Source organism: Gossypium raimondii, chromosome 3 (assembly GCF_025698545.1).
Source record: "Gossypium raimondii isolate GPD5lz chromosome 3, ASM2569854v1, whole genome shotgun sequence".
Lineage (NCBI taxonomy): Eukaryota > Viridiplantae > Streptophyta > Magnoliopsida > Malvales > Malvaceae > Gossypium > Gossypium raimondii.
This window is the reverse complement of record NC_068567.1, coordinates 61546489-61559570: the sequence shown is the minus strand read 5'-3', so window position 1 is coordinate 61559570 and position 13082 is coordinate 61546489. Positions and strand designations below refer to the sequence as shown.

The window sequence follows — 13082 nt, the reverse complement described above, 5'->3', positions numbered from 1 at the left end:
TTGGGTGTGGAGCAGCTTTAAAATTCATGTATAGCTTCTACTCTTTAGTGGGCCTATAAAATACGAAAGATTAATTGCTGACTAAAGAAAAGAATAAAAAATTTGATTTTAAGAAATATCCCCAAAAGAAGAAGAAAAAAGATGGTCAACGAATTGAAAACAATGAGATAAATTTGTTAACCCTAAATTGTCAGATTCAAGCTGTCCATGAGATAAGTATAGACAATTAAACCGTTTAAAATATGCTTCATGTATATAGCATTTAACACTTGGACTTATGGCTAAACTGACAAGAAAGGCTTAATTGATATAATATTGATACTTTAGAGATTGAATTAAAATGTTTTGATGTTTAGGGATTGATTTAAGATCACAACCATAGTTTCAGGATGTCTAATGCAATTAACCCAATTTTTATATGCATCGATAAAAATCAAAATAAACTTTCAATAAATTTTAAGAAAAATCATCTTAATAAAAATATTTATTTTTAAGAAAAAAAACATTAAGTTAGACTAAACATTATTTCAAATCAGTACAACTTATGAAGATAATAATGCAATAATAGGAAAACCAAAGGGCAAAAGCATAAATAAAGAAAAAGTGGAGCACCATAGAGTTCTAAACTAAACATTAGTTAGAAGAAAAAGACATTGTACATTGATATGGGCACCTGCTGGCTGCTGGTGTGTCTTTAACATTTAAAAATAATAAAAAATTGTAGTAGTTAAATAAAATAAAATAAAATAAAGACCAGAGAATAGAAATATAGAATATGGAGGTTATATTATCTCATATATGGTGGACATTACAGCAGCAGCTAAAAAGAAAAAAAAAACCAGAGAGAGAGAGAGAGAGAGCTTGCTTTCATGGTGGAAAGTGTGAAAGTGATAACAAAAAAAGGGGGGGGTTTGAAAGAGAGAGATAGATAGTGATAAAAATGGAGGTTTAAGGGAAAAGGGAAGGTTTTTTTTTTCATTTAGGTCCACCAACTGGTAGTTTTAAAGATAGAAACTCATTAACCAAAGAAGAAGAAGAAGAATTTGAAAAAAGCAAAAAAGAGAGTTAAAAAAGGTGTTCATTATTTCAAGTCAAGTGTATATATATGTATGTATGTATGTATTGATAGATAAAAGGGAGGTATTGGGTTCTAGTTTATGTGTGAATCTATTACGTAGAGAATATATATATATGATTAGTACAAAAAGAAAGGAGCAAAAACAAAAGGTGATATAAATTCATTCATTTCTCTCTTTTTTCCCTTCTCTATATACCCTTTTGAGCTTGAATTATTATTATTATTATTATTATTATTATTATTATTATTATTATTATTATTATCATTACATTTTATTTGAAGCAACAAGGCACAAACTTGAAACAAGTTGTTATTATTATTGTGTTTTTCAAGGTATCTGCAAAAAAATTGATGAAAAAAGTGAAGTTTTTGAGGGAGATTGTTGTTCTGGGTTAATTGGGATCACCAAGTGTTTGATTTTTGTCTTGAAGAATTCATGTTCCCCCACAACTCTCACAAATGTTGCTGGTTCCAAGGTACTTTTTTTTATTTCATATGTGTTGCATATATAAAATCTGGGTTTGTCTTGTTTCCTTTGTTTCTTGTTTATTTGATCATGTTTCCCTTTGTTTTGGATGTTTTATGGGACATTTTTAAGTTCTGTTTGGTTCATGCATAGAGAATTTAGCTTGAAATTGTTTCTAATGGAAGTCATTTTAATTGCTTGTTTTTCTTTTTGCAGTTCATAGGGGTTAACTATGTAATCGGAGTTGAATTATGGCTACTTATTACACTGGTTCTGATAATCAAAGGGACACCGTTCCGATGATCTATATGAGAGAATCGATGCCTGGTTCGTATGCAGAGTCACCGGTTTTGCAGGGTAATACGATGATGTATATGAATTCCGGGTCGTACTCGGATGCATTTGCTGGGAATTCTCAACAGCAAAACAATTGTATTGGGATGCAGGGTGTGGAAGCATCGGATTCGACTTCGCAACAACACGGAATTATGTCGAATCTCGGTGGATCACATGTTGTGGAACATGATTTTGGTGCTTGGAGGGATGCAAGTAGCATCCTTCACAATGGTCAAAACTTTCAGGGTCCTCAAGGATTGTCCTTAAGACTTGGCACTCAAATTCCCTTTGGTATTCAAATGCCTTCTATCCCTTTTCGGAATCCCGATTCGGATTTGGCCTCGTTCTTGAGTCATAATCCGTCGCTTACTGGAGGCAGGAATGGCTCTTCAAGAGATGAACAACCGAGGAATGCGGGATATCTGCCACATGGCTTTTCTGGTGCTAACCAAGGCACGAATAAAGGGGACTTATACGCGTGTGGAATGTCGAGTATGTCGAGAGCTATTCCTAATTCTAAATATCTCAAGGCAGCACAACAATTGCTTGATGAAGTTGTTAATGTTCCAAAGGCTTTAAAGCAAATTGACGGGGAGAAAAACCGGATGAAGAGTTGCAAAGAGGATGATGAGAGCTCGAAGAATGTGCTTTCGAACCAGAAAGAATCATCGAATAACATTCAAAAGGAGCTTTCACATGCTGAAAGACAAGAACTACAAAGCAAGTTAACCAAGTTATTGTCCATGTTGGATGAGGTAAGAATCAGATCACTTGCTCGTAGGTTTTGCCTGTCTCTTGCCGAGTTAAACACGGTTCTTTCGTGTTTGTCTTCCATTTAAACTGCAATGGTGTAAGAATCCGATGCTTAATACTTGTTGCTGCAGGTTGATAGAAGGTATAAACAATATTATCATCAGATGCAGATCGTAGTGTCATCGTTTGATGCAATAGCAGGGTGTGGAGCCGCTAAGCCTTACACTGCAGTTGCACAACAGACTATATCCCGTCATTTTCGATGCTTGAAAGATACAATTAATGGTCAAATTCAGGCAACACGTAAAAGTCTTGGGGAGCAGGATACTTTAGAAGACGGTAAAGGAGTACGGATTACTCGTCTGCGTTACGTGGAGCAACAGCTAAGGCAACAAAAAGCTCTGCAGCAACTTGGTATGATGCCACAACATGCATGGAGGCCTCAAAGAGGGCTGCCGGAAAGCTCCGTTTCAATACTTCGTGCTTGGCTGTTCGAGCATTTTCTTCATCCGTATGTTTTTAAAATAATACCCCCCTCTGCATTGATGATCCCTATGCCCTTTTGTAACTCGATTGTACTTATTTGCTTCTTTTATTGTCCTCCAGCTACCCAAAAGATTCCGAGAAGATCATGCTAGCAAGACAAACAGGCTTGTCCCGAAGTCAGGTAATCATAAACTAATCATCTTTACTACCATATGACGAAAAAAAAAACTTGAAGTCAGGATGTTATTAAGGTTGTAAAGGTCGAAAAACACCGGATATTTTGTCGAAAAGGCTCTAATGTGCCTGCTTCTCTTTAGAAGTAGCATCATTTTTATATGTTTTGTTATTGTTGCCTTGATGACATGTTTGCACCTGCTCAGGTTTCGAATTGGTTTATAAACGCGAGAGTACGTCTTTGGAAGCCGATGGTCGAGGAGATGTACAAGGAAGAATTTGCAGATTTGGAAATGGACTCTCATTCTTCATCTGAAAATGCAGTCAAAGCAAGGAAAGGCAATACAAGGACCTCTGAGGACATAGGTGAAGATCAGCAACAAAGTGGGAGTTCATCGGCCACGGAGAGATGTAGCGCTGGACAGTTGGTGGATTCCAAATCCAACCATGTCCCTGATGTAGATATTGCAGGAACAATAACCACTACCGTTTTCCAAAATGTCACGCACAGAGAAGCTGAAACCGAGTACGGTTTACTAAGGCTAAGCGAGGTGCAGAGGCCTAATGTGGATAACTCCAATCTCTTCCTCGATGGAATTACTCATTCTGATGGCGTTGGTGATCGGTTTATGAAAGCCACTACCACTTCTTACCATGTGTCGGAATTAGGGAGGTTCGGGAATGCAAGTGGTGTCTCACTCACTTTAGGATTGCAGCATTGTGAGGATGGTAGTATACCTATGTCAGATGTGGGCCATCAAAACTTTGTCGCAATGACTCGAGACAATGACATATACAATCCAGCAGCATCTTCCATAGGACCTGAAACAACAGATAGCGAATACGTAACTCCCGGTAACCGGCAGCACAGGTTCAATTCCTCACATTTGTTACATGATTTTGTAGCGTGAAACGTGCATGATGACTGCAGATTTACATCATTGATCTTCATTATTATGGAAACAAGAAACCGGAGAGCTCGAGCTTGATTCTCGATTCCTCCGAACATTCATCTTGTTTAGCCAAGGTATTGAAAAAGATTAGTCCTCATGAACATGAACAAATATAAAAACAGTTGTAATATAGAAAAACAGAAATTCAATTGGAAGGTCACTATATTTGTAAAGAAACATAATGTATAATTAGTTCCAGTTTGAAATAAATGTAGGAATTGGCTTGTTCTAATCCAGGTAAACTCAACAACTTACTCAACATAGACTGTATGTATGTATGTATGTATGTATGTATGTATGTATGTATGTATGTATGTATGTATGTATGTATGTATGCATGCATGTATGTATGTATGTATGTGTGTGTGTGTGTGTGTGTGTGTGTGTGTGCATACTATGGTTACGAAAAGTGAAAATGACAATTCTTGGGTCCTCTTTTTGTGATTGCCTTCACTTGTGATTGAACTGATGACTGTTGAGGCTTTATTAAAAGATTCAGTCCAAAGAATGATCAAAATTTCCAATTTGTAAAATAAAGCCAGGTACTAACTTTTTGTGATGGCTGCATCCTCTTGAAAATGATTTTAACAAAGTTACAATTTAGTCCTCTACTATTAAATGGATAAATTTAGTCTCTATGCTATTAAAAGAATTAAATAAGGTCTAATTGACATAGAGTTAACATTTATTGTTTAAAAAATTAATTTTTTTAAAATTTTTATGGTTTTGTAAATGAATTTTGTTCTGAAATTAAATTGCAATAAAATAATAATAATTTTCAATACTTTTTTATATACAATAAATGCCAATTCTATTACAACTTGAACTTATTTGATTCTTTTTAATAGTACATTGATTAAATTGATTCATTTGATAATAAAGAGATTCATTTGGTCTAGTCCCTATGATACAGAGACCGCCTAAGTACTTTAACCGTTGTATATATGCATGTGTGTGTCGAGGATCAGACCCTGCATTGAACCCTCAACATGTTTGGTATTATCTTTAGGTGGGATTTACATATTTTGACTCTACCATGAGCTCTGGTGTTTAAAGAATTTGTGGATTCATAAAAGCCTTAGCATCTATTCGAGTGTTTGAGAAGTTCAACAATGCATAATGTTTGTGGTGGAACTTGAATGGTTCAGCTTTTCAGGCACTCGATAAGATATTCTCACTATGTTAACTCAATGTCTTTTGGATTTTTAGCAAAGTCGAGAGAGACAAAACTTTTGTCAGGGCCAATGCAAATGTGTTGAGGGTCTAACATAGGGCTCGATTCTAAAAAAGAAATGCCTTTTTACTGATGGAAGTCCAATTTCGTCAATAGTGTAATCCATTCGGAGTTGCACATCAAGGTTGTTTGAATTGGATCGGACTGGCCAATCGAGGTATCAATATGAAGAGGAGCTTTGAACCGGCTGAATTGGGAATTAATGCAAACCATTGAATCGTGTAAAAATTGAATAGGACAATTAAATTGGATTTTTAATATATATTTTTAATTTTTTTATGAAACTTTTAATGATTTATTTAACTAAACTGGATAGAACGATCGGATCGATGACCCAACTGAACTGACTCAGTCTTGAAAACCTTATCGGACATGAAATATATTTAAAATACCTACATCAAATTGTAAACATTTGGATGCGACTAAGTTAAAATAAATAAAAAAAAAAAATAAACCTCTTAAATTTATTGACTTATGTTTTTTAACCCCTCAAATCTAACACGAATTTACAGATTAATCCACTTGTTTTAACTCTTAAATTGACTACTAGGTTAATGAAATGACATTTATTGATATATTCATATTAATTATTTAATTACTTAATTAAAATGTTTTGAAAATTTAAAATAAAATTAAAATCTAATATGATAATGTAGAGATGTTTGGTGAAATTAACAAATTTCTTGGTCAGAATTTTTTTCCAAGCCTTACTTTTACAAAATTAAAGCAATAAAAATTAGGTCAAATTCTATCATTAATCCATGTACTATTTATAAAATATAATTAATTTAGTCAATGACTCAATTCTAGTCATTTTAGTTTTTTATTTATGAGCCCAAACAGTAATAGTTGAATATTTTATGTCAAATTCTATAATAATTTTCGTAATTATGTAAAAATTGTGAATTTAATCTCTATTTTCCGATTTTATTATTCTTAATTATTATCAAATTTAATTATGATTCAAATGATGGTCATTTGATTAATTGAAATAATTTGATATTTTAAAGGGAAACTACACTAATAGTCACTCAGCTATTAGTAAATTTATTTTTGGTCACCCAACTATGAAAAATTACAAAATAATCATCTAACTATTCAATTTTATCTTTTTTGTCACCAACTAGTTAATGGTATCAACGTTTAAAATTGGCATAATAACAATTTTAACCCTAAACATTTATAAATTATGTCAATTTAATCTTGATTCTAAAAAAGTTAATCCTCAACATTTATATTTGGTCTTCTTCTTACAGTTTTACCGTAGTTTAAAATTTTAGAAGTAAAGGGATTAAAAAGACCAAATCAAAATATATAAACTAAATCTGCAACTTAAATATAGTATAGGGACTAAAACATAAATTTAACTAAAAATTAGGACTTTCTAATTTAGAGCCTTCGTTCTTCAACGACTGCGAACGTCCTAATATTTTTTTCTTATCATTGAAAGTTCTAATAATTGAAGGCTTAAAACCCTAAAGATGATAGCCTAATCACTCTGATTTTGAAATTAGAGCTAAATTGAACACCGCCGATATCAGCAGATCAGCCACTTTAAAAATCTCTTCGTTTTCCCCTAGAAAGAGGAAAAAGAAAAAAGGGAATTTCTTTTTTTTTCCCGAATTTTTGTTATATATTTGGTTCTCATTTAGCCGCCCTTTTCAAAGCTCTAATCATGGCTTTAATCGTTGTTTCACGTCTCGTGTTCGATTCCTTACAAACGCTACGAAAACCCCTCTCTTTTTCTTTATAAAAAGGGGGAAAAAGTTTCGACTTTCATTTTTACTCTTGTTTTTTTTTTTTTTTTTTGGTTTTCTGTTTCTTCTTGTTCTTCGTATTGTTGCTCTCTGGCTTGGCTTGACCCTCGAAATGGCTGCTCAAGAACAGTTATCCGCCATTAAGGTACGGAATAAATGTCCCCAGAGAGCAAAATTGGGTATTTATTTTAACTATGGTTTTAACCTTTTATTTTTTCTTTTGAATGGTAGAGGGCGAAAGTGCTTATGGTAGGGGCAGGAGGGATTGGCTGTGAGCTTCTCAAGACTCTTGCTCTCTCTGGGTTTCAAGATATTCATATTGTAAGTTAATTACTTTTTTTTTTTTTAAATTCTTAAAATTGTTTTTATTTTATTTTAATATTTTTGGTTTTAAAGTCTGTCTAACTGGAGTTACCTTTAGGGTCTCAACAGTCTAATTTTGTTTTTATTTTAGAATTAGGTGATTATAGAAACCACACTATGTCTAGAATGTGCCAATAATTAGTGAGATAATCAACATATAATGTTGTCAGATGATATTCTTGCTGCCTCTGCGGGTGAGGATGCTAGTGGTTTCATTTATTGGAGATTATGGATGTGTGTTTTAGGAAGAATATTAAAATCTGTTTGATATATAATGGATTTTGGTATTTTTTATGCAATTTATTTGTAATGGTGATAACGGAACTCAAGGTGGAATCTATGGTGCTTTGGTGCATACTATAGGACATTGCACATTGTAGCAGCGTAGAGGCCATCATGGAGCTGGTGGTAACTGTTGATACTGAAATGGCAGGAGATACAAAAAAATTAAATTGGTGTGGTAAATGTTGTTGGCGGTAGTATGGTATTGCGCCTTAGGTTGACTTGATTGGTAGTATTGTTACTTTTCATTTTTATTTTTATAGTGGTGTAACTATTTAGGGTTATCTAGGAATGGAGTCGGTTACGATAATATAAAAGTTAGATGGACAGTCTAAGATGGTGGCTGGTGCTGATATCAGTTATTGATGTGTTAGGTTTTAGTTATCTTTGAAGGGGAGCTATCCATTATATAGGTGGTGGTGCTAAGGGTTTCACGTGGTGGTTGTCTTTTTATTAAAAAAATGTTATTCAGTATGTGTCGTGAGGTCAAGTTGATGATGATCATCTGAATGGATGTTTTGTTTTTCTTTTTGTTGTTGGGCAACTAATTTACAGGATTTAGTAACTGGTATAATTATTTTGGAAATTATTTATTAATGCCATTATATTTATCTGCTTGTAGATTGACATGGATACTATAGAAGTCAGCAACCTGAATAGACAATTTTTGTTCCGACAATCCCATGTTGGTCAGTCTAAGGCCAAGGCAAGTACATTTATAGGCATTTTACAGGCATTTTCCCTTGTTTGCTTTAATTGACAATTATAAGTTAATGCTATGTATTTCATCAATATTTTTATCAGGTTGCTAGAGATGCAGTCTTAAGGTTCAGGCCCAACATAAGCATTACACCATACCATGCTAATGTTAAGGAGTCTCGCTTCAATGTTGATTTCTTTAAAGAGTTTGATGTTGTGTTGAATGGGTTGGATAACTTAGATGCAAGGCGCCATGTAAATCGTCTTTGTTTGGCGGCTGATATCCCATTGGTTGAAAGTGGGACAACAGGGTTCTTGGGACAGGTAATTAGGCTTTTACATGTCTTTTAGCTCAATATATACTGGTTCTTCATCTTCTAGCTAGGTTGCGTGTCTGGATTGCTCATTCTCATGTTTCATCTAACTTTTATTAGTTTGTGTATGTATAAGCATACTCAATTGTTTTGTTCTTACATACTGTATAACCAATAATCTGAAATTCTGCTATTTTATGCAAATAATTACTTATTTAAGGAACTCACCTCTGGAACAGGTGACCTGTTCTATCCTATTTAAGTAGCATCTTAAGTTGACGGAGCTTGTTTCTCTTGGTAAGTGCTATTGAAGGCTTCATGAATTTTTTTATCAAATGGGTTCTATATTAATATTAACAATGAAGAGATGTATCTCTGAAATATGTTTAAAAAGCTTATCGTTTTAAGCAATTTAATTTAGAAAAAAAATGAAGCGTTCCCCAGTTCAAGATGTGCTTGTATTTGCTTTTTTTTCTTCTCTATACATGTTTATTAACTGAATCATATAATCACCTTAAGGTCTAAAGGTTGAGGTTTACAAGAAGTCTTGCCTATGTTTGACTGTCAAATTTTTTGGTTATTTGACTTCCCTGAACTTGAACTTTTGTTTTTTCTTTTCTTATCAACTCCTCTCAGTCTCTCACATACTACAAACTTATTGTCTGGTGATACCCCTTTTTCTTGGCTTTAGCGTTACTTTTATGTTATTCATTTGGTTGAATGTTTTATTACGACGATATTGTATGATTATAACTATCCTGAGTGCAGGTTACTGTACATTTGAAAGGAAAAACTGAGTGCTACGAGTGTCAGCCAAAACCTGCCCCAAAGACTTATCCTGTTTGTACAATAACAAGCACTCCATCAAAGGTAATCGTTCATTTGAGGCATTTTCTTTCGGGTGGGAGTAGCGTAGGAGTCTTTTGCTTCTATTGGCTTTGAGCAACCAGCAGTCACTATACTAAAATTATGATGATTAAGGGATAGTTTACCATTGAGGTTGAAAAGTGCTGTGAAAAAAAGCTTTTAAAAAGTGCTTTTGAAAAATTTGATAGTGTTTCCGATTGCTGTCAAAAAGTGCTTTTGAGAAGATAAAATAACTATTTTAGACATGATGTTGTAAAGTAGAAGATTTAATGAGGGGATAAAAAGGTAACTTCATTGAAAAGCACTTTTCCAAAAGCCAAAAGCTAAAAATTTTGGCTTTGGTTAAAATCCAGTTTAAAATCAAGGTTTGGTTTGAAAGGCTACTTGTTTACCAAAATTTTTTGGTTTGAAATCAAGGTTTGGGTTGAAAAGTGATGTACAACCTCAATGGTAAACAAAGCCTAAGTATAGTTGTTGTTGCCAAGAAATTGCTATGCCACAAGTTCTAATCATATTGTTTGAATTGTAGTTTGTTCATTGTATTGTATGGGCAAAGGACCTGCTTTTTGCAAAGTTGTTTGGGGACAAGAATCAGGAAAATGATTTGAATGTGCGCTCTAGTGATACTGCAAACTCGTCTGAACATTCAGAAGATGTATTTGAATGTAGAAAAGACGAAGATATCGAACGATATGGAAGAAGAATATATGATCATGTATTTGGTCATAACATAGAAGTTGCTCTATCTAATGAAGAAACGTGGAAAAACCGTAACAAACCACGGCCTATATATAGTAAAGATGTCCTGCCTGAGAAACAAACTAAAGAGAATGGGAACAAGGAAAAGGGTTGTGCAGCTGATGATGTCTCTGCCATGGTGTCTCTGAGCTTGAAGAATCCTCAGGATATATGGAGCCTTGTAGAAAATTCAAGAGTTTTCCTCGAGGCTTTGAGATTATTTTTCTTGAAGAGAGAAAAGGTCCTTGTTAATCTTTTTCTTTTGAAGAACTGATAGATTATCTCACTCCTACCAAGTTTGACTAATATATATGATCACTTTACAGGATATAGGAAACCTTACTTTCGATAAAGATGATCAGTTGGCCGTGGAATTTGTGACTGCTGCTGCAAATATCCGGGCTTCTTCTTTTGGGATTCCTTTACACAGTCTTTTTGAAGCTAAAGGAATTGCTGGTAATATTGTGCATGCTGTTGCTACAACAAATGCTATCATAGCTGGATTGATCGTGATTGAAGCAATTAAGGTTTTACAAAAGGATAACAACAATTATAGGTTTAGTTCAGTTCCTTTTTTATTTTTTCTCTATTAAAATTGTTTTCTTTTGATTATTTGGAGGTTTTTCCAAATACAAAGTAATTATATAGTTCAGTTTAGGTACCGAGCATATGTTATTGTGTCATTTTTGTACATTGGTTCTAAATTCCAATCTGTTTTGGATGCCTATGCAGGATGACATATTGTCTAGAACATCCTTCAAGAAAGTTGCTTCTAATGCCTGTAGAACCCTATGAACCTAACAGATCTTGCTATGTTTGTTCAGAGGTATATCTAAAACGGTGGTCTGATCGGAATTTCTTTTGTGAATGTTTCAAATGATACTCGCTTACGTTTAATATCTTGAAAACAGACACCAGTATCGCTTGAGGTTAATACTCAACGTTCTAAGTTGCGGGATTTTGTTGAAAAGATTATTAAAGCCAAACTTGGTATGAACTTTCCTCTAATTATGCAAGGGGCAAGCATTCTTTATGAAGTTGGCGAAGATCTTGAAGAGGATATGGTAGCGATTTATGCTGCAAACCTTGAGAAAGTAAAATTCTTCATCTTTGTATTTGAACCAAATTCTTTTTATACTTGGCACAAAAAGTGGTATGATAATTGTGGTTTATTCTTTTAACAGGCATTATCTGAGCTTCCTTCTCCAGTTACTAGTGGGAGTGTTCTTACCGTCGAGGATCTGCAACAGGAGTTCTCATGCAGTATCAATATCAAGCATAGGTTTGTATTTTACCTTGATAACCATAATACTAAAATTGTTAGAAACCTTTTCTATCATGTTCTGGAAGGTTCCTAAAATAGGTGGTGAATGTTGAAATGGCTTCATCAAATAATTATCTTTTTTGCCTATCTTCTTTCGCTAGTGAACTAGTGGAAGTAGTTCTTACATCTTTTGTTCCTGCATTTGTATCGTACTCCCTGCCTTCCTGGTTAAAATATAAAAAATATGTCCATATTTTTGTGCTAAAATAAATTCCATTTTGTGATTACAAGACGGCAAATAAGATTTGTTACTTTGTGTTTTTATCTGGATTGTGGACATTAGTTATATGATTAGACTAGTGATCTTATTGTTAATTATGATGAGTAAAGGGTTGATCACAAAGCTTGATATGGACTTTTCTTTTCCCTTTCTTTTTCTTCGAACTATACCTCTAATTTGCTTTTGTACAAGTGTTGTCCATAGAAGACACATCAATAAATGTATTTTTTATGCTCGCAGGGAAGAATTTGACGAAGAGAAGGAACCTGATGGAATGCTTCTATCCGGATGGGTAGAAGCTCCTGTTGATAAGGATAATAATAAGCCTATTGGAAATGACGAAAGTACATCCAATGCTTTGCCATCAGGGGAGACTCTGGAGGGTGAGAAGGATGATGAAATTCAGGAAACTTCGGAAGTGGTTGAAGCTTTTACAGGGAAGAAAAGAAAATTGTCTGAGGTTTCTGAAGTCACAGCTCCAGATCCTTCAGGCCCTTCTAGTATAAATCAAAATAAACCCAAAAAGCTTGATATTGATGATGAGGCCGATGAACTCATTATATCCGATGATTGGGAATCACTCACCAAGAAGAAAAAGTTGTAACATGTTTTACATCTTCTAGGGACATATCATCTCACCTCTGATTTGATAATTGTTAAGAAGACTAAATGGTGATTCTTTTGGAGGCCGTGTTAGGACAGTCTATAGTTTTTTGCTCGATTAGATGTTACTAACTGTTATGTTGATTCCGTTTTTGTGGTTTACTATTGTGACAAAAATGCCTAGTCATCTAGTTATTATCTTTTAACCAAGGGCTTGTAACTGCAAGTATTCAGATTTTAAAACCAATGTGAAATGAAAATTATTAATGGAACTGCTTCCTCTTGATTATTTGAAACTATGCTCACAGAAACCATGAACTAAGCTAAGGTGTTCTCAGATGGACTCTTTGATGAGCAGAATGAAGGTCAATGTGGTGCAGAACTGAAGAAATAAAGGTTAATGTTATTTTTCTTACATATTGTAAGCCATTTGTT

The 13082-nt window shown here is 34.0% G+C and overlaps 2 protein-coding genes across 2 annotated transcripts; both read left to right on the top strand.

Moving 5' to 3' along the window:
- The first annotated feature begins 791 nt into the window (after positions 1-791).
- On the top strand, positions 792-4478 carry LOC105795334 (BEL1-like homeodomain protein 7). The gene is made up of 6 exons (XM_012624915.2): positions 792-1074; positions 1412-1554; positions 1761-2635; positions 2765-3144; positions 3240-3300; positions 3500-4478. The coding sequence occupies exons 3-6, from the start codon at positions 1796-1798 to the stop codon at positions 4202-4204; spliced, it is 1986 nt and encodes a 661-aa protein (XP_012480369.2). The 5' UTR covers positions 792-1074; positions 1412-1554; positions 1761-1795; the 3' UTR covers positions 4205-4478.
- Positions 4479-6894: 2416 nt separating this feature from the next.
- Positions 6895-12919, top strand: LOC105795333 (SUMO-activating enzyme subunit 2). Its single transcript, XM_012624914.2, has 11 exons — positions 6895-7382; positions 7469-7558; positions 8505-8588; positions 8687-8905; positions 9664-9765; positions 10292-10741; positions 10827-11056; positions 11233-11326; positions 11412-11594; positions 11685-11782; positions 12285-12919. The coding sequence occupies exons 1-11, from the start codon at positions 7350-7352 to the stop codon at positions 12646-12648; spliced, it is 1947 nt and encodes a 648-aa protein (XP_012480368.1). The 5' UTR covers positions 6895-7349; the 3' UTR covers positions 12649-12919.
- The last annotated feature ends 163 nt before the right edge of the window (positions 12920-13082 follow it).

Bases quoted from the DNA above. Each gene is read 5' to 3' on its own strand.
- LOC105795333 (XM_012624914.2), top strand. From the start codon at position 7,350: ATGGCTGCTCAAGAACAGTTATCCGCCATTAAG. The intron at 7,383-7,468 runs GTACGGAATAAA...TTTGAATGGTAG, and splicing joins AACAGTTATCCGCCATTAAG to AGGGCGAAAGTGCTTATGGT. The intron at 11,595-11,684 runs GTAAAATTCTTC...TTCTTTTAACAG, and splicing joins ATGCTGCAAACCTTGAGAAA to GCATTATCTGAGCTTCCTTC.
- LOC105795334 (XM_012624915.2), top strand. From the start codon at position 1,796: ATGGCTACTTATTACACTGGTTCTGATAATCAAAGGGACACCGTTCCG. The intron at 2,636-2,764 runs GTAAGAATCAGA...TTGTTGCTGCAG, and splicing joins TATTGTCCATGTTGGATGAG to GTTGATAGAAGGTATAAACA. The intron at 3,301-3,499 runs GTAATCATAAAC...GCACCTGCTCAG, and splicing joins CAGGCTTGTCCCGAAGTCAG to GTTTCGAATTGGTTTATAAA.